The sequence below is a fragment of the Salarias fasciatus genome, chromosome 6 (genome assembly GCF_902148845.1).
Source record: "Salarias fasciatus chromosome 6, fSalaFa1.1, whole genome shotgun sequence".
NCBI classification, from domain to species: domain Eukaryota; kingdom Metazoa; phylum Chordata; class Actinopteri; order Blenniiformes; family Blenniidae; genus Salarias; species Salarias fasciatus.
The window spans coordinates 14,119,316-14,138,540 of record NC_043750.1 but is presented as its reverse complement, the minus strand read 5'-3'; the positions used below and the strand labels follow the sequence as shown (position 1 = coordinate 14,138,540).

General features: G+C 44.4%; 1 protein-coding gene across 1 annotated transcript; it reads left to right on the top strand.

The window, feature by feature from the left end:
• The first annotated feature begins 671 nt into the window (after positions 1-671).
• Positions 672-16,507, top strand: ecpas (Ecm29 proteasome adaptor and scaffold). The gene is made up of 49 exons (XM_030093147.1): positions 672-752; positions 1,461-1,591; positions 1,783-1,899; positions 2,080-2,198; positions 2,369-2,518; positions 2,624-2,801; positions 3,237-3,376; positions 3,599-3,677; positions 3,811-3,930; positions 4,198-4,283; positions 4,380-4,455; positions 5,324-5,373; positions 5,468-5,534; positions 5,645-5,767; positions 5,857-5,960; positions 6,068-6,191; positions 6,297-6,377; positions 6,561-6,777; positions 6,894-6,985; positions 7,136-7,270; positions 7,366-7,525; positions 7,713-7,885; positions 7,998-8,099; positions 8,275-8,398; positions 9,452-9,597; positions 9,889-9,943; positions 10,048-10,162; positions 10,254-10,322; positions 10,449-10,566; positions 10,677-10,844; positions 10,935-11,014; positions 11,557-11,662; positions 11,823-11,870; positions 11,954-12,072; positions 12,392-12,542; positions 12,640-12,705; positions 12,838-12,927; positions 13,028-13,094; positions 13,185-13,276; positions 13,369-13,435; positions 13,538-13,735; positions 13,864-14,075; positions 14,170-14,213; positions 14,308-14,500; positions 14,593-14,743; positions 14,945-15,050; positions 15,136-15,224; positions 15,311-15,382; positions 15,678-16,507. The coding sequence occupies exons 1-49, from the start codon at positions 731-733 to the stop codon at positions 15,815-15,817; spliced, it is 5,532 nt and encodes a 1,843-aa protein (XP_029949007.1). The 5' UTR covers positions 672-730; the 3' UTR covers positions 15,818-16,507.
• The last annotated feature ends 2,718 nt before the right edge of the window (positions 16,508-19,225 follow it).

The following is a 19,225-nucleotide window of genomic DNA, read 5'->3' as shown; positions in this document are numbered from 1 at the left end:
CTGAAGCCGATTTGTATTCTGTTCAACATCCTTCTGACAACACTGCAGGAGCTGATGTTTCAGAACAGTTTAACTCATATTCATCCACTCTGCAGGGTGGAACCGTGGTTAGCGTTGTCACTTTACAGCGAGATAGTCAGGGTTGAAACACTGGCCAAGCTTTTCTCTGTGGAGTTTGCATGTTCTCATGTGTGCAGGTACTCTGGTTTCCTCACACAGTCTATAAACATGCATATGAGCCTAAATTGCTGTGTTTCCTGTTATGGACTGCCAACCCCTCCAGGTGTATCCAAGGTAGGATGGGTGAACAGATAGACATGATCACATCTTACTGGTTACTGGACAGGTCAAACTGAGATTCAATCACTGATTGTGACTGTGAACATGCAAGAGAACATGCAAAACTCCACTGGAACCAATTTGGCTGATTGAAAATGAAGAGATTACACACACCCTCTTTACACTATGAAAGAATAGTCTCTGCAAACAAAACTAAGCTTGAAGAAAACTTGATTTGGGTTTGTTCAATGGCTGTCGCGCATCACGTGCTACAGCTCCCTGTGCTGCTGGTGCTGGTTGGTGGACGGCGTGCATGTGGCTGTTGGAGGAGAGGCTTGCTGAGAAGTGCCGTGCGTGTTTTTGGAGGAGGAGAGGCTTGCTGAGGAGTGGCAGTGCAGCCTGCAGTGACTCTCGGTAAACTGGGAGGGTCGCTGATGACTCCTCTGCAAACATGGCTGCCCAGGATGAACTCAGTAAGTTTCTTTCTGCCTTATTAACGATCCCTTTCTCGCTAAGCGTTGCGTATACCGTTGTCAAAAACAGATCTGAAAACAGACCTTATCCACCCTGAAAGCTGTGATGTTTTCGAGGGAATAAAAACGCGTTTTTTCCCCGTTTAATACCCTCTTAAAAGAGGCAGCTAGCTACTCAGCTACAGAGCTAGCTTAGGAAGCTAACGTCAGGAGGCCGTTTGCCCAGTCATGGTCGAAATGAAAGTATCACGTAGCCTCAAAATGCCAGCAAACTTTGCCTGCGTCTATTTACAGCTCGAATATTTAGTGTGATTGGAACAAACTGCGCGTGGTGTCACGGTTAGTTAAAAGCCGGGGTTTTAACGGAGACGGGGTTAAATGCGTGTGTGCAGTCCCGGTCAGGTGCTGCTAGCTGGCTGGTGAGCCATGCCAGGAGAAAAGAGGCAGGGCTGGCTGATGGTTGCACCAACACAGCAGCTGACAGGACCAGTTTATCAGCCAAACTACAGCCACATGCAGGCAATCGGGTCTGTTTGAGGTGTTGTTCTCCCTCTCTGTGCGGCTGAAGGTCGCTCACGCCGCCTGTGCATGTGGTCGCAGTGGGTGAGATACTGTCACACTGCTGGGGGGAGACTCATCAATGACAGGGTTGTGAAATGATAAAAGCTTTCAGTGCAGCTGATGAGGGTGTTGGTTCTTTTCTGACAGATCAACTGGAACGGGTGTTCCTCCGCCTGGGCCATGCAGAGACAGATGAACAACTGCAGGATATTATCTCCAAGTTCCTGCCCCCAGTTCTCCTCAAGCTGTCCAGCGTTCAGGAGGGCGTGCGGAAGAAAGTAAGAAGGGCGTTTGCTTATCTGTGTGCCTAAAGAGATTAAGTGAAGCCTAAAAATACAATTTCATGATTTTGTTACAGATTCAGTTCTTTTTCCCTGCCAGGATGTACATTGAGCTCTTTCTGTTTGTCAGTGAATGTCTGTGCTTCTTTTTCGTCTAACTTCTCATCACACCACACCTCATCTGCTAGGTCATGGAGCTATTGGTCCACTTGAATAAGAGGATAAAAAGCCGACCCAAAATCCAGCTTCCAGTGGAAACTTTGTTGGTACAGTACCAAGACCCGGCAGCAGCCTCCTTTGTGACGGTAAGAATATCTATTAGTCCAAAACATCAAGTAGAAATGACAAAATCCTGTCTTAACGTCTACCAGATCAGCTGAATTTATTTTGATTTCTGGCTGTAGAATGTTGTAGATGTTTATGTGGTCACGCTCATTCATTTAATTGATCTGGTTCTGTGAGTAACAATTATTTTGTATTTTCAGAATTTCACCATCATCTACATCAAAATGGGATACCCTCGACTGGAGGTGGGCAAACAGTGTGAGCTGGCCCCGACTCTCCTCACTGCCATGGAAGGAAAGCCCCAGCCTCAGCAGGACAGGTGAATGGACACATGCTTGTTACACCAACACTAGATGAAGACAAGTAGGCCTTTTCTGGAAAGGCGAGTTATTGTTTGATTGAAACGTCCATTACTTAATTCCTCTTATTTCAACTGATGCCATTTCCTCCTGAATGGATTGTAACTTCCGTCTCTTCTTTATGTTCCAGTTTGATGCATTTGTTGATTCCTGCACTTTACCACATGAAGTATCCTGCCGACACCTCCAAGATCGCGTCTCCGTTTAACCTCACGGAGCGGCCGAAGACGGTGCACCTGTTGCTGGAATTCATGTTGGATGTCTTGCTGATGCCTTATGGGTACGGTCCTTGCTGTGTGCTTTGAGTATTATTTGACTGAGGGGTCTTTATGACTTCCCTCCAGTGAAATCAGAATGTAAGTATTTCTTTGCTTCGCTCTTCCAGGTTTGTGCTGAACGAATCGCCGACCCGCCCGGCTCCGTCCTCTTCTCAGGGAGGCTCAGGTGACGGGACAGTGACAGCAAGTGGTCAAGGTCTCCCCCAGCCTCCCCCTGGGATGAGCGTGTATGCCGCCAAGAGGGTGATCGGAGAATCCCAGTGGAACGCTGAGCAGCTGGAACAGGTATATCAGAAGGGTCTTTAAGTTTTCTGAAGTATTAGTTGTGATGCCATTTTGCATTTCTATTTCTGTTCATTTCCATGCGTTTCAAATCGCTTTGAAAACATAATACACTTGAGGCTTTTTGCACACCTTTAGCACGCTTTAAAATCATATCTGTAACAGATGTTTTCATAGTTTCTGACACTGATCGTCTTACCAAAGCTTGACTTCTTGTCAAGTTTTCAAATGAGGTGCCTCTAAAGTTTCATTCTCAATCCTCAGTCGTCTCGCGGCCGTCCCTTCATGGCTTTTCAAACCAATTTGCAGTTTCTGTTTGAGCCCTTGTTCTTTCTCAACACTCCCAGTGGTTTGAGCTAAACGTCGACGGTCATGTTAGTGTTGTGTGAGTCTTTAGCATCATTGTCTCACTTCTTGTCCCGGGCTTTGTTTCTACAGTGTAAGCTGGGCATAGTGAAGTTCATTGAGGCAAAGCAGGTCCCAGAAGTAGAGACGGTGGTGCACCTGGTGGTGGCATCCAGTGACACGAGGCACAGCGTGGCCACTGCAGCCGACCTGGAGCTGAGGAGCAAACAGAGGTTGGTAGTTCATGCCGTCTTATGCTCATCCACTCAAATTTCAGTCATAAATTTTTAGAATAATAGCCAGTTTATTCAGTAAATCTGATGAGGTTGAAGAGCTGTACCTATTTTTTCCCTCTAGTTTTCAAATTGTGACAGGTTGATAAATGGATGTCTGTGAGGTAAACATTTATACTTATTTATATTTTTACACAAAGTCTTGTTGTTCTTATTTCCCAGCATCATTGACTGGAACAATCCTCTAATCATCAACAAGATGTTCAAGGTGTACCTTGGAGATGTTCCTCTCAAAACAAAGGTTTGTAAGATTAGCATTTAATTAGTCTTAAATTGATTCTGTATGGTTTTGTATTATATTATAATTATATTATTATATTATATAATTATATTATTTTGTATTATTATATTCTGTTATGTGTGATTTTTAATAGGGTGGCAGTGTGAAGCAGGAGCTAAAACACGAGCCAGTGAGCACAAGAGTCAAACTGAAGATCCTCCCACATCTCCTACGGTCACGCCTGGCTGCAGAGTGTTTTCCTGCTAATATCCAGGTAAGATCCCCTCGTCATGGCTACATTTTATTTGCGCATCTAGATATTTTATAGCACTGGGGGAAACGCAAACCATTATCAAGTTCAAAGTCTATCTTATACAGAGGCGTGAAACTGATTAAATCCCACATGCAGTCGGCTGAGCTGATCCTGTGAAACCACAGCATGAAAGTCTGTGATGTCTATAAATATTATAACAAGCAACAGCAATAACCTAACATCCAATGAGGTGTACAGCCATTCTCACCTGTTTGCTCCTCTGTCAAGGTTGTGTATGACGGCCTGTTTGGAGCCAACACCAACAACAAACTGCTGTCCCTGACCTTACAGTTTGTGCACCACATCTGCATGGTGTAAGACTTTTACGTTTCATCATTGCTCCAGGCAGCCAAGAAATGTATTTCCTTTCATTCAGTGCGCATTTTGAGAATGTTGTTCTTCTTTTTCAGATGCCCTGACACAAATAAACCTTTGGGACTAATGCTCCTTAACGGTCTTACCAAGCTCATCAATGAGTACAAAGAGGTAAACTAGAAGCTTTTTTTCCCTCATACGTCTGTTTCATTGGATCTTAAAGGTTGTATAGAGGATTTTCCATGGAGAGAGAAATCCAGTGACAGTTAGTCCTTTTTGAAATGCTGCGCATGTGTGACCCACACCCCCTCCCCCCCTGCTCTCTATGGAAGAACGCCTCCTCCTTACGCAGAAAGTAGCATGTAGCAACTTAGCATCATAGCGCTAACACATAGCTACCAACGTGTCCTTTTGAACAACACAAAACACAGCCAATATGAGTAAAATCCTGCACTTGCGCCAAATCCTGTACCTGAGTCGTCCCTGCTCTCGGGTGGATCAGAGGAGGACGGGGGAGGTTTGTGTGGAGCTGCATGACTGGAGCAGACGCTCGGAGCTCACAGCTGATCTGTGTGTGTGCTGCAGCATGCAGGCGTAAACAAACCCCCCCTTCCTCCTCTCACTCTCCGGACTTTTTCATACAAGTCTTGTTTTAAGATGAAAACATACATTGTTTGTGGCAATTGTCTCAAGTCTACAGGTGAAAAGGTGTTGATAGCAGCAGCACAGCCTAGCATGGGTGGAGCGCGTAGGGGAGGGGGTTACGAAAAGGACGTAGGAGCGTGACAGTTACGCTACAAATGTAGAGAGGTTGATTGACACGTTAGAAAACCAATAGAAAACGAGGCTACCTCGTTATTGATTGACTAAAGTAATGTTGGTTTTACAACGTCCAGAGTTGATTGTTTATTTTCTTTTTTTTTGATCACGATAAAAACAAGGCTGCTACTGCTTAACGCCATTTTTTAACTTTAATTCATTTTTGTTAGTAATAGAGATCTTCTATACAACCTTTAATAAATGACTTTTACCTTCACAGGATCCGAAGCTGCTTTGTGTCGCCTACTCTGCGGTTGGAAAGCTGTCCAGGTAGAGAAATTGAAAGCTCTATTTATTGCTTACAAGCTATTGTTTGCTGTAAAAAATACAACAACACCGTGATTTCATTTATTCTCTGTTCTAGTCGCATGCCACAGCTGTTCACGAAGGACATTGCACTTGTGCAGCAGTTTTTCGAGTCCATGTGCAAGGTATGCCAGAGATCTCACTTTGTTCAATTGAAAACATCACGTCTTTACAGAATCCATCTTTTACACTTCTTTCTTTGGAATATAATTGCAAAATACGGTGTCTTCTGCAGGAGGAGCCTGATGTCCGTCTTGCCATTCAGGAGGCATTGTCCATGATGGTTGGAGCTTATGCTAACCTTCAGGGGGCGCTGCTCAACCTAATGGAGGCTCTGGTAGCTGCGTACATCACAAAGGTGACTGTGCATTAAATGAAAGGCGGCTTTGCATTTTGACAAGTTTAAGAATGTGACATGAGACCAGTCCTGCTCTTGTTTTGGGTTAGCCCGAGGTACAGGTACGCCAGGTTGCCATGAAGTTTGCCAGCACCGTGTTTGCCCCTGATCACGTGCCATCCAGATACTTGCTGCTGCTCGCTGCCGGAGACCCGTAAGTTCCATAAAGTTCTCAGTCATCGTCCTTCCTTTGATTAAGAATTGCAGCCATCATTACACTATTAGCATTTTAATGAGTCTGCTGGCCGTGTGTGTTTTCAGAAGGGAAGAGGTGTCTGGAGAGGCCCAGAGGGTGCTGAGGGCCTTTTCTACCAAGGGCTCCGAGAAAGAGGGACCAAAGACAATGCCTTCCTTTCCTGATATGGTGGCCTATGTCCAGGAGAAAGTAAGGTTCTGCACATGGGTTTCAATGAGTAGATGGATTGCAATGTGATCTTTGATCTTAGAGGAACTTGTGGATTTTTATTGTCTTTAATCTTGTCATCATTAGGCAGCTCAAAGGATTAAGACTCCAGTTAAGTGCGTTGTCGGAACCGCCACAATTCCTTTCAACCCGTCTGCATTCGCAGAGGTAAAGTTAAACCGATTCCAGTCCATTATTCTCGATGTTGAATTTCTTTTTCTTTTTGGCCTGACTCGTGAGACTGATGTCTGGACATTGACTCTACTTTTTCTAATAAGCAAATATATCTGCTTTTACAGACATGCATCTCAAGGCCCCAATCATATGTTTTGTTTTCTCCTGTTTTTCCAGATCATGCTATACCTGAGGATGTGTCTAGCCCACAGTGCTGGAGCCACACCCATGTCCACGCGCTTGTCGGACATGCAAGACGACGCTCCTGCCATCGGCCGCTACGTTCACTCACTGCTGTCGTCTGACTCTCCACCCTCTGTGTCAAAGGGCTCTGAAGCAAATCCTGTGCACGTCTACATGGATCTTCTCCAACAGCTGCTCTCTGCTGTAGGAGGTATAACTTAGCAAAAAAGTTAGAATAAAAGTGGATTCATCGAGCTGTGTGTATGAGTACAGACATTTTAATTCTGAGGTACATTTTATTTATTGCACATTGTAATTTCTCACCAGGAATCCCAGTCATGTACTGTTTACTGGAGGTGATATCTGTCTGCCCCGAGAAGCTGGCTCCCAGATTTGTTGGTAAAATCGACTGGATTAAAGTAAGTAGTGAGGTTGTCTCCAGTTTGACATAAAGGCAAATGTTAACACAACTGAATGAGCATTCACTGTGAAGTTAGGCTGTGAAACTGGACTCTAATGGGTATTTCAATATCCATGTTCATTGCTGACACATGGATGCTTTTCTCCAGAGTTTGATGAACACAAATAAGGAGGACATGCGGGAACTTGCAGCCCAGCTGTACGCTTTGGTAGTTTCCACCATGACTGGCAATGAGCTGCAGACTGCTGTGCAGAACCTGGTCAAAATCACCAAAGACAACCATGTATGAGTTTTACTCTCTTCACAGCAATATTTTCTTTTTTCCCAAGCAGTTTTTAATTGTGTCAGAATGTCTAAAATGTTTCTGTTGATTCACAGAGTCCTGAGACTCAGCATGGTGCCATCCTGGCTCTCGGCTATATGGTGGGAAGGAACATGAGTAAAAAGAAAGCTTATGGCCGTACAAGCATGGGGCAGCAAATGAGCATCACCTCTCCGAAAGATGACGAACTCGTCGCCCAGGCCACCAAAACAATTGGTATTTGACTTTTTCAGGCAGTATTTAATGGTAGTTAGAATGTTACATTAGGATCTTGATTTAAATAATGTTTACCTTCTAATAAAACAATTTTTGCCAGTAATACAGATTTTATTCTGACACAAAATAAAGTAATTAACTTTTTGGGGCGTAACCGAGTCAAGCCGTGTGCGTGTGTTCTCTTCAGGCTCCTTCCTGGACAGCAGCAGTGCGCTGCTGGCTGTGGCAGCCTGTATCGCTCTGGGAGAGATTGGGCGAAACGGCCCCCTGCTGATCCCACCTGAGGGCGAGGGTTTCACCAAACACTCCATCGTGGAAAACCTACTGGCACGGATCCCCTCGGGCAAGGAGAGCACCAAGGTGACGTGGAAGTCGTACTGTGACGTTGAGGAGAGCACAGTTCACATCACGTACTCATACTTGGAAGTTGTGAGTTAAATGGTTTTGGTCTTTTACTTGAACGCATTTCCAGATGAAGGAACGGTCGATTATGACCTTGGGCTACCTACCAGTGGGAGATGGAGACTTCCCTCACCAGAAAAAGCTGCTACAGGGACTCATGGACTCTGTGGAGGTAGAAAATATTTTTGAGAAATTGTGAAGTTTACATTCATTTGTAAGCTCAGGTAAAAAATGACGCTACTACTGCTGCATATTGTAGCTCGTGACAACAGCTCTTTGAAAGGAACGCTATGGTTTATTGGTGAGTGTGTATTTTCTTGACGTCCCTCTGGTTTTTACTTTCCCAGGCCAAACAGGTGGAACTGCAGTTCACAGTTGGAGAAGCCATCACCAGCGCTGCAATAGGAACCAGCTCTGGAGCTGCCAGAGACCCATGGACCTGTACCGAAGAGCAGTACAGTCCACCGCAGAGTGAGTACCTTCAGGAAGGTTATTTTTATGTTTTTTTATTTCTAGAAGTAAACAAATCTGGGGCAAGCTCATGAATCACATGTCTTCTTTTGGGGTAATGCAAATGCATTTGATTGGTTAAGTAATGTCACATAATTTGGACGCAAATGTGAAGTGCGCAATGGCAGTTTTCACTACTGACATTTTACATCAGTTCCATAATACGATATTTGTTTGAATTCACCATTTTTGTCTGGTGTGCAAAAATAGATTTCAAATGTAAATTTATAATATAAGCCTCCAGCGCCGATGGAACTCCTTTGTGGTTTTACTCGTGTGTTTTTGGTCATTGTCTCGATGAATGACGAAGGATCCACAATCAGTTCGGTTGCAACTTTCTTCAAAATAACAGACAAAACGTGTCCACACCAGTACATATTGATGAGCCCATCCTAGAAGAAGCCATGCAAGCACAAGCTACGACTGTTTTTCACAAAAGAGCTCGTATATTTGGGATCACGAGTAGATCCTTTCTTTCGCGGAAGTTAAACCTGTCGATCACATCAGTATAAATTAATGGTTATCTCATCAGTCTTTAAAACTTTGTCCCAGATTTACTGAGGCTTAACTTTGTAGGTTTTGGCAAATTCCAGGCTGAACTTCTTGTTCTTGTTAATTCATGGTTTGAATCTTCTGGTGAAGCTCCTGTATTTTTGATCATGAAGTCTTCTCTGAACAGGAGGTTGTGATGCTTTTGTTCCTGCACTCTGGAGGTTGTTGGTGATTCCACTAATAGTTGTTCTATGATCTTATGTTCAGCCCATACAGTGGTTTTAATGTCACCTGCTGGTTTCATTGCTTTACCTGTTTGTCATTTGTTGCTTAATTCATTGATGAGAAATTAAGTGATTGGCCTCACTGTTGCAAAACCTTTTGGAAAGAAATGTGTATAAAATTGACGTCCTTGAGAATATATTTACATGGATGAGTCATGCACTTAATTACGCACCTTTACAAGCCAGCTTAAAAGAGAAGATATGAATACTAAAAAAACCACACTGCTCATTTTGTCAGATGTGAAGAATAATGATGTGGTTCCTTGGGTCCTCAACGCCGTGCTGTCCAAGTACATACCCAGCCAGAACCCCCACGTCCGGCAGGCGGCCTGCATCTGGCTGCTCTCTCTGGTCAAAAAACTCAGCAATCACAAAGAAATCAAGGTGCGTATCGGGTAAAACTGAATGTGGAGGAGTAATTAGAATAGGTCAGACAAACCTCCATTAGTCCCACAACTGATAAATCGCAGTGTCTAATTAGTGGCAACTGAAGTATTATGTGGATAAAGTTTATTGTTATGTTGCTGAGTAACATTTGCTGACCTTATTACCAAGAAATAATGTCTTTTAGTTGTGTCACAGAGAATTCAAAACTCCTTTGTTGTTTGTTGAATCACTTTTGTTTGATGTTTAATGATTTTTTTTTCTTTCAATCCCTTCTTTTGTCCGTTACAGTCTCATTTAAAGGAGATTCAAGTAGCATTTATCTCTGTTCTCTCAGATCCAGATGGTAAGATGACATTTCACTGCAGTGTATCAACTTTTTTCCTTGCATTGTTGTTGCGAGGCCAACGAACATTCATGCTTCTTCTTCATCCCGTCTGTTCCTTGTAGAGTTGAGTCAGGATGTGGCATCTAAAGGCCTCGGCCTCGTGTACGAGATGGGAGGGGAAGGTGACCAGCAGGAACTGGTGTCCACTCTGGTGGAAACACTCATGACAGGCAAACGGTGAGCGAATGGTTTAATAACGTAGGAGAGTGACGAATGCCGGACATCGTTGCCGCAGAGGATAAAGTTAAATACTTGTTTATCTTTGCAGAGTGAAACACGCGGTTTCAGATGACACAGAAGTCTTCCAAGGAGAAGGTTTAGGGAAAACTCCTGACGGGTAAGTCATGTCACCGTCATCACTCTGGGGTTTTCGTTTTTGTTTCTTGTCGAGAAAATGCTGAAATTTTAGGACATTTACGTGGATTCTGCTAAGTGACTGACCTTTACTGACGATTCATTGCAGCCACGGCCTGTCCACATACAAGGAGCTCTGCTCATTGGCCAGCGACCTGAACCAACCAGACCTTGTGTACAAATTCATGAACCTTGCCAATCACCATGCCATGTGGAACTCACGCAAGGTATTCTGCTCAAACTGAACCACTTTCACATCCATGACACGTGTCCCTTTATGACTGCATGACCTTCCGCACTGACAAAAATAATTTTGAATCTTCTTTCCTCCTCTCAGGGCGCAGCTTTCGGTTTCCACATGATCGCGGCCAAAGCCGGGGAGCAGCTGGCTCCCTTCTTGCCCCAGTTAGTGCCTCGTCTGTATCGCTACCAGTTTGACCCCAACCTGAGCATCCGCCAGGCCATGACCAGCATCTGGGATGCCCTAGTCACCGATAAGACCCTGGTAGGGGGTTTTGCATAGATTTTGTGTACGTATGCAGTAAGATAAATCTGGAAATTGTTTTTAAAATGTGTCTGTTTGGATCTCACCTAGGTGGACAAATATCTGAAGGAGATCCTGCAGGATGTCATTTCGAACTTGACTAGTCCTACGTGGAGAGTGCGCGAGTCCAGGTATAGCAGGAATGTCTTCACGAAGCATAAAACCAGTGTCAATTTAGAATGAGTATTCACTGTTTGAGTGGCTACTTAAATGCTCAAAACCAGCATCTTAATATAAGTACTGTTACATTTTAAAGTATGCTTAACTTATTGTAATATATTTTGTATAAATCTTAAAGACTTGACAGTGTGGGTCAGTTGCTTCTTGCTGTACTTTTTGCTCACTTCTGAAGTCCATTTGTCCTTGGTGGAAATGTCTGCCTGCATTCACCTCTTTTTAATGACTGGCTTTTAAAGAGGTCCACTTCCTCTGCTGTGTAGGGTTGGCTGTTAGGTTTCCTGGCATAATAAGATACAAAAGCAATTAGATTTTATTCCACATTTCTCCTGAGGTCTTCTTTAATGGCTGGGAACCATTCCATTTACAGTAACTGTTGTAGTTACAACAGAACTTGAATGTTCTTCAGTGTGATGACTGAATATATTTGTGGTTGTTAAACTGTGTGAGCTGTTGAGTTTTTTTTTTTTTTTTGACAAATTATCCTTTCTTTCAGCTGTCTGGCATTGAACGATCTGATTCGCGGTCGTCAGGCTGACGACCTTATCGATCACCTGGCAGAAATATGGGAGACACTATTCAGAGTCCTTGATGACATTAAGGTGAGAAGCCAACAATCAGTGTTGCTTTTTTTCCACCAGGGTGGTGATTTCAAAAATGCCCAGCCCATATTGATTAAACAGCAGGTTTTATTCAAGTATGACTGTTACAAATTATATAAGACTTACAATGAGTTTAAATGTTTTGACTTTATGATTTTAGGAGTCTGTGAGGAAGGCTGCAGACTTGACTCTGAAAACACTGAGTAAGGTAAGGAAGTTTGTTGCAACACTGCTTCAGCTGTATCTGCTGTGTGCCTGTCCAAGTAGCAAGTACCCTGTGTTTTTGTGCAGGTGTGCACTCGTATGTGTGAGTCTTCAGGTTCTGGAGCCCAGAGAACTGTGGCGGTGATATTACCTACCCTACTGGAAAAAGGCATCGTTAGTAACGTCTCAGAAGTCCGATCACTCAGGTATGTTCTTTCCCAGGATTGTTCTGTTTGTATAACAATCTCTTTAGTTGTTTTTAAAGTAACTGACTGATAGCACAAGTTGCCTCAATATTACAATCATTTTACCAGTGACGAGGTATCTAGGTGTGCTTGTTGGAACACGACTTTGTGTTTGTGGTTTTGTTTGTCAATTAAAAAAAAAAAAAAAGGATTTCTAGAACTACCTCGGTGTAGGAGGAATATGCTGCATTGTTTTTCTAAAAGAAAGACTCACCACAATAACTGTGTGGACTCTCCGGTTGTCTGTTTTTATCCTTCAACCTGTCGTTTCACCCGTCAGTATCCAGACCTTGGTGAAGATCAGTAAGACAGCCGGTGCCAGACTAAAGCCTCACGCTTCCCGTTTGATCCCTGCCTTGCTGGAGGCTCTCAGCACTCTGGAGCCTCAGGTCCTAAACTACCTCAGTCTCAGAGCCACAGAGCAGGAAAAGGTGATGTCAGCCGTCGGTATTCAGGCCAGTGGCTGTAAACTGATCTTGTGTCAGACTTCACAGTGACACAGGTTGTTTGTTTTTTTTCCTTCTGCAGAGTGCCATGGATGCTGCCAGGCTGAGTGCTGCCAAATCCTCTCCCATGATGGAGACTGTTAACATGGTAAGACTATATTTTTATACTTCAGTGTTTTTAGCTTCGGTCACCAGAATTAGTGAGTTATTTTTTACTTTCCAAAACATTATAGGAAGTCAGTGACGTGTTTTCAAAGAATGTCCTTGTCCTTGTTCTCAGTGTCTGCAGCACCTTGACGTTTCTGTGCTCGGAGAGCTGGTCCCGCGGCTCTGTGAGCTGCTCAAAAGTGGCGTCGGCCTGGGCACAAAGGTATCGCAAATATCCTTATATCACAAACCAATTCAGTGAGGTTTTCCATATTTATTTTTGCCGTTTGAGTTCACCGTCCAGTTCTGACTCTCCTTCACAGGGTGGCTGTGCCAGTGTAATCGTTTCCCTCACTGTGCAGTGTCCCCAAGACCTCACCCCATACTCAGGTACAGCACAAGCTTTCATCTCACCTCACTTCATTTCCCCGCGGTGTTGGAACCACAGACAGAAATGGTATCTTTTTTTTTTCCCCCTAGGTAAACTGATGAGTGCCCTGCTGAATGGTGTTCATGACAGAAGCACTGTTGTACAAAAGGCATTTGCCTTCGCTTTAGGACATTTAGTCAGAGTAAGCACTAATATTCATCCTAACTTTATGATAGTAATCGCATTAATTGAGATTTTGAGCGTTCATTTCATGATGATTATCTTCCTTTTCAGACAGCAAAAGACAGCAGCGTAGAAAAACTACTACTGAAGCTCAACACCTGGTACTTGGAAAAAGAGGGTGAGACTCTACACGACAGTCTGTCTTAATGAAGTGCCGAAAGTCACAGAAGTTTGCCTTGACTTAATAGAGACGTTCCACTGGTCACTGTCTCTCTTTCAGAACCTGTGTACAAGTCGTCGTGTGCAATGACCTTGCACGCCATCAGCCACTACAGCCCCGATGTGCTGAAAGGCCATGCAGGAGTGGCTCTGCCGCTGGCGTTCTTGGGCATGCATCAGGCTCCAGGTCCTGAAGAGGAGAAAGGAGAGAGCCATGATGCCACACTGTTTACTGAAGTGTGGCAGGAAAATGTTCCAGGTGAGCAACACTAGTCGAGCAGAAGTAACGGGAATGTATAAGTCCATAGTAACGTGTGAAGATGGCCGTCACAAAACTTTCTAAGATCACCTGCTCTTCTGTCTCTGTTAACATTTTCTTGATATCAGGAAGCTTCGGGGGCATCAGACTCTACATGACCGAGCTGATCGCCATCACACAGAAAGCACTGCAGTCCCAGTCCTGGAAGATGAAGGCTCAGGGTGCAGCCGCCATGGCAACTGTCGCCAAAGAACAGACGGGCTCGTTGGTGGCGCCACACCTTGGTTTGATACTGACGGCTTTGATGCAGGGACTCGCCGGACGCACCTGGGCTGGAAAGGTAATGATTTCCTGTACAACCAACAAGCACAAAGTATTCGGGATGAAGGATTTTGGCAACTGAACTGTGCTTTCATATCTTATTGTTTGTTCAGGAGGAGCTGTTGAAGGCCATCGGGTCAGTTGTCTCTAAATGCAGGTGAGGCGCACTGCACATTTGCACACCAAGTTTAATTTGACCATCACTTTCTTCCAGTTGACGTTTTTTTTTTTTTTGTCCTTCCACTCTTAAGTGCGGAGCTTCAGAAGCCCTGTAGTGGCCAGCCCACCATCTCCGAGGTTTTGGAGGTCGTGCTGAAGGAATGTCGCAAGGAAAGTTTGGTCTACAAAATGGCCGCGCTGCGTTGCGCTGGAGACGTGCTCCACAGCAGTCAGGAAGACCGTTTCGGCGACATGGCAGAGATCCTGTTCCCGCTCATTAAGAAGGTGACGTCCCATCAGCTGATGTCTCCACTCTGTGTCGGGTATCGGTGCATTTCAAAATCTGTGCTTAGCTTGTCCTCGCAATTACCCGACAGAGCTGTCCGGAGAGCGGCGCAGCATCCCCGCGATCGCTGGACGATGACGACGATGACGGAGACGTGAAGGAGAGAGAGCTGCAGACTGAAGCTGTGTTGTGTGCTTTCGACACTCTTGGAAAGACTTGGCCCAGAAACCTACAGACGCAGGGTAAGCTCCCGCAAAACGGATACAGCTGATATCACTTTGTAAACTGTACACTGATTGATTCATATTGAAAGTGTTCTAGTGTGTGTGTTTACTCAGCATATCTCCTGTGAGTTTATGAGTTTCAGTGTGAAAATGCTACGACACTCCCCAAAATGCAGTTGTTGCTTCGTCGCGTGACGTGAACACGTTGTCTGGCTGCAGCTCGTTTCCAGGTGGTGGTGTGCAGCCTGATGTGTGAGAAGCTCAAGCTGAGCACCTGGAAAGTTCAGCTGGCCGTGTTGCAGTCCATGAAGGCATACTTTCAAGGGTGAGAACGCGAATCGCCAAATCATTACTATTATCTCTTACATAAAAATGAAACCGTCACATTTTTTTGATTTTGGTCTTTGTAGGTTGTTGCTGCTGGAGAAGGACAGTGAGGATGTCAATACGTTGTCACAGATCCTCACAGAATCCTGTGCTGCCCTCACTTTCCCTTTAGGTAAGAGCTCTGCAATGTTCAAGTAGTTTGAATGACGGTATTATCCACAGATATTTAACTTCCGTATTTTTGCTGTTTGTACTCAGAAAACAAAAGTTACTCCTCAGTGCGGACGGAGGCCTTGTCGGTTGTTGATTTGATCGTTAAGAGAACAGGAGGTGAGTGTCTCTGCTGACTTGTCATCTGAATGTTTGTCATCCTTCCTTTGAATCCTTTTCCTGTTCCAGTCGAAAATCATTGTTTTGATCCGAAAGGTTTACTGACGGTGTCCAACATCACTTTCTCTCCAATACAAATATATTTTCACATGTTATAAAGTGTGATTTGACGTTAGCAGATGTGGCTGCAGATTTTCAGATCTCAAGTTTCATCTTATTTTCCCCTTGTATGTGCACAGCATATCTTGTTTGCCGTTCACTGATGTGTTATTTGTCCAATGTGTGAACTGAGCAGAGAGCGAGCAGTGGGATTGCATATCTGTGAAGAGCCGGGAGCAGCTGCAGCGCTCTCTGTCGACACTGCAGTCCGACAGCAGACCCGACCTGAGGGACAAAGCCCAGGAGCTGCGCAGGCACATCCAGAGCCAGCCGTAAGCGTCCGCCGCTCACTGAAACGCAAAGAAGACGATACAGCATAACCTTCACCATCCGTGACTAAAACAAAACATGAGCACACTCCTCCATCTGACTTGTTTGACAGCTCTCTTAAACAGATATTCGCAATCGCTGTCACTGCAGAAAGTGTCCATACTACCAGTGAGCTGTAACGCCGGGTGAAACAGGTGACTGCTTCACCCCAACAGACTAATAATTGGGAGGCTCCAAGTTTGAAAAAGCTACAATAACATACCTTGCTGTGGTTTCAATCCAAAGCAACACATTTGCAGGGCAAGACTATTGTTGTAAAATGTCAGGTTTTATCTGGTTTGTTGAAATGGACAGTCAGTTGATCATGAACGCTATATAAAATCAGTGTGTTGAGTTTGTGACACTGTACTCCTGTAGCCCCAAAATGGGGACTTTTACTACTGTTGTGGGTTTTCCAACTCATTAAATATCAACACGTCAGCAGCAGGATGTTAACCTCAGCTGGAGAAACTGTTTTGCCACTGCTGTGTTATAGAAGAGAGTGGTGTCCTAAGAAAGGTGTGGTCTGACAAATGAATTAGACAAAAACGTCGGCGTGTGTTGTGAAGTCTTGAAACCCTGCTGTTAACTGAAAAGTGTTGTTATGGTTGTTTGAATTTGTTTCTCCTCTGAAATAAAATCTCCTAGGCAATTTGACCTGTGACCTCTTTGTTGCCATACTAAGTGAGCTTAGTGAGTCAAAGCAGTGTAACCACTTTCAAGAGGAATTATTAATACTACCAGAAAGGTTCACGTGTTAAAAACTTGATTCGCCACGAAAACCACATTCGGTGGGGAGTGCTCAGTCTCAAAAGCGGGATCTGTGAACGTCAAACTGAGAACCACAATGGGCCAAAACAGACTGAATCACCTCTGTAACTATATTTGATTGTGGCTGTGGATTTAAGGTCCATTCATTTGCAAGTGCTCTATGCTGCCTGTCAGTGAGTCCCTGCGCATGAGCAGACATATTTTACACAATAAATATGAAGAATACATGGTGGCAGCTCTCACACATTGACACATTAGATCGGATTCTCACGCTATCATGCCATGTACCCAGTTACTCGCGCTGAAATGTCCATTGTGAGACTTTGTTTAGTGGCAGGACAGGTGATGGGGCTAAGTCTGTTTCAGAAGTTTGCCACCCTTGCAAAGCTGGTCCTGGTGCTGTCCCACTCCAATGCAGATAAAGAATGTTCTCTATGGTGGGGACGACAAGACCAGGAGCAGCTTGGATCTGGATGGAACCCCATCATCAATAATGATAACGATAGCTGTTCTGGAGCCCTGCTTCAAGTCCCCAAAGAAGGCCACAGGCCACTACAACAAGACTCAGATCTTCAACACTTTGACATCTACTGGTAGAGGACCCGAGTTTAGAGGAGATATCGTCCAAGAAGGGCAAGAGCACAGTTTTTGGAGGGGATGTCCTGAGGGGGTTTCTGATGCACAAAGGTTTTGGGTTAGAGTTGTGGGCGGGGGTGTCTGATCTGATTGGGAAGAAACTCCCATTGGAGCCGACACTTCTCTTAAATGATGACTCCAGATTCAAGTTCACTGAGGTGGAAGGCAAAGTGTGACTGGTTGGCATGACTGCAGCAAAAAAGTTACAATTTGAAGCAGAATCCCTGTCGGGATAAACCTCCCCTCCCCCGGTGTCTGTGGCCCGAAAGCAGCATTTGCCACATTCAGAGGATCAGGCCCGAGTAAATCTCGCGAGAACAAACCTGCTTTACGGCACTCCTATGGAAGTACAAGCAGAAAAGCACATAAAACAAACATGAAACCCTCGCTAGCGACCCACACTTACGTGCTCATGGATGGCAGAACCAAAAAGACGGAAAAAAAAGCTTTGTCTGACGAGCAGAAAAAAAGGAAACGGCATGGAGTTGAGAGACGGACGGACGCGGAGAACGTTTACGACAGCGAGCTTTCTCAGGAGACCAGTAGGGGGAAACGCAAGGCAACAGTTGCATAGTGCTGCTTTAAAGGTGGCTTCCACCATACCAGTCAATCAAACGTTGGCTGCAAGCACTCCTCGAGGTGATCTACCTGGAGTGGACCATGAAGCCACAAACTGGGGATGTGGGGCCTCGATATCGAGAAAAGAGCGTAGACATTGTGCCTCACTGATCACGATATAACTGCTTTTTTTCCCCTTATCAGCGCCCTTGATTTGGTGGTCGAGTGGCAATGCAACCGTCCTGCGGATCATGAGATCCCAGGCGGAAGCTGGTCCGAGTCCAGCAATGCCCGCCAATACAATGCTATGCATTGTGAAAGGGAACTCCACCCATGTGTGAATGATTGTATTGTCTGTGTGAGTGTGTGTTTGTGTATGTTTTGGGGTTTTTTTATTTTTTATAATGAATAAATTAAACCATGCAGCTAAGCCCCTTCATTCACCTTTGCCTTTATTCACCACACATACACACACACACACAAGCCATTTGCAAACTTTACAGATCACAACACCACGTTCCCAACATCTGAATCATATAACACACTATTTCAAAAAATGCTATCAACTCAAACAAAACACAACAGCACCAACACAACTTCACACCTTACTATCACCACCATTTAGCAATGCATCCGTTTCACTAACGGGCAACATCACGTATAATCTCCAACAACCACAACAATAACATGCTGCACAGTATGGCACACAATACAGTTGCACCAACATACCACCTTCTATTTCATGCAGGCAACTTCATCTCAGCCAAATCACTTCTTTAGAATTTCATTCATTTTATCGGAAATAACTTCCTGCTGCACCAATAAATGCAAAACAAAGCTCAATAGTATGCCCCTCAATACAATTCTCACAACGTAACACATTCATTTTAGCATTTCTATTCAACACCAAATAATCATGCAGCCAACATCAGACTGCTATTGGATACACACACCACGTGTACATAGTACAAATTAGTATCATGCAGCATGCTTCAACAAGCCACTGTCTACATGCAGTGGGAATGACTAATGGATCCAAGAAAGGGTATTGTAGGAGAGTAACTGAAACCCACCAGTAGGTGGTGTTGTAGCAATTCTACAATTCTACAATTTCATTTAGCAGACGCTTTTGTCCAAAGCCACGTACAACACAAGCAATAGCACTGCATGTTGTGCTATTGAACCAAGTGTAGCTGAGTAAAAGATGATTCCACTTGCCATCTCGTATTGTGCGATATATTTTTTTCCTCACAGTGACCTTCTGGAAGTTTAGGAATACATAAAGTGTTGTGCATTAAGAACATTTTAATATTTAACTATATTTTAGCCGGTAGCAACAAGAAGCACTGCTGCCTCGAGAAGAGCAGAAGAAAACCTGCCCATGGACCTGCCCCAGGACGAGCCTCTGCA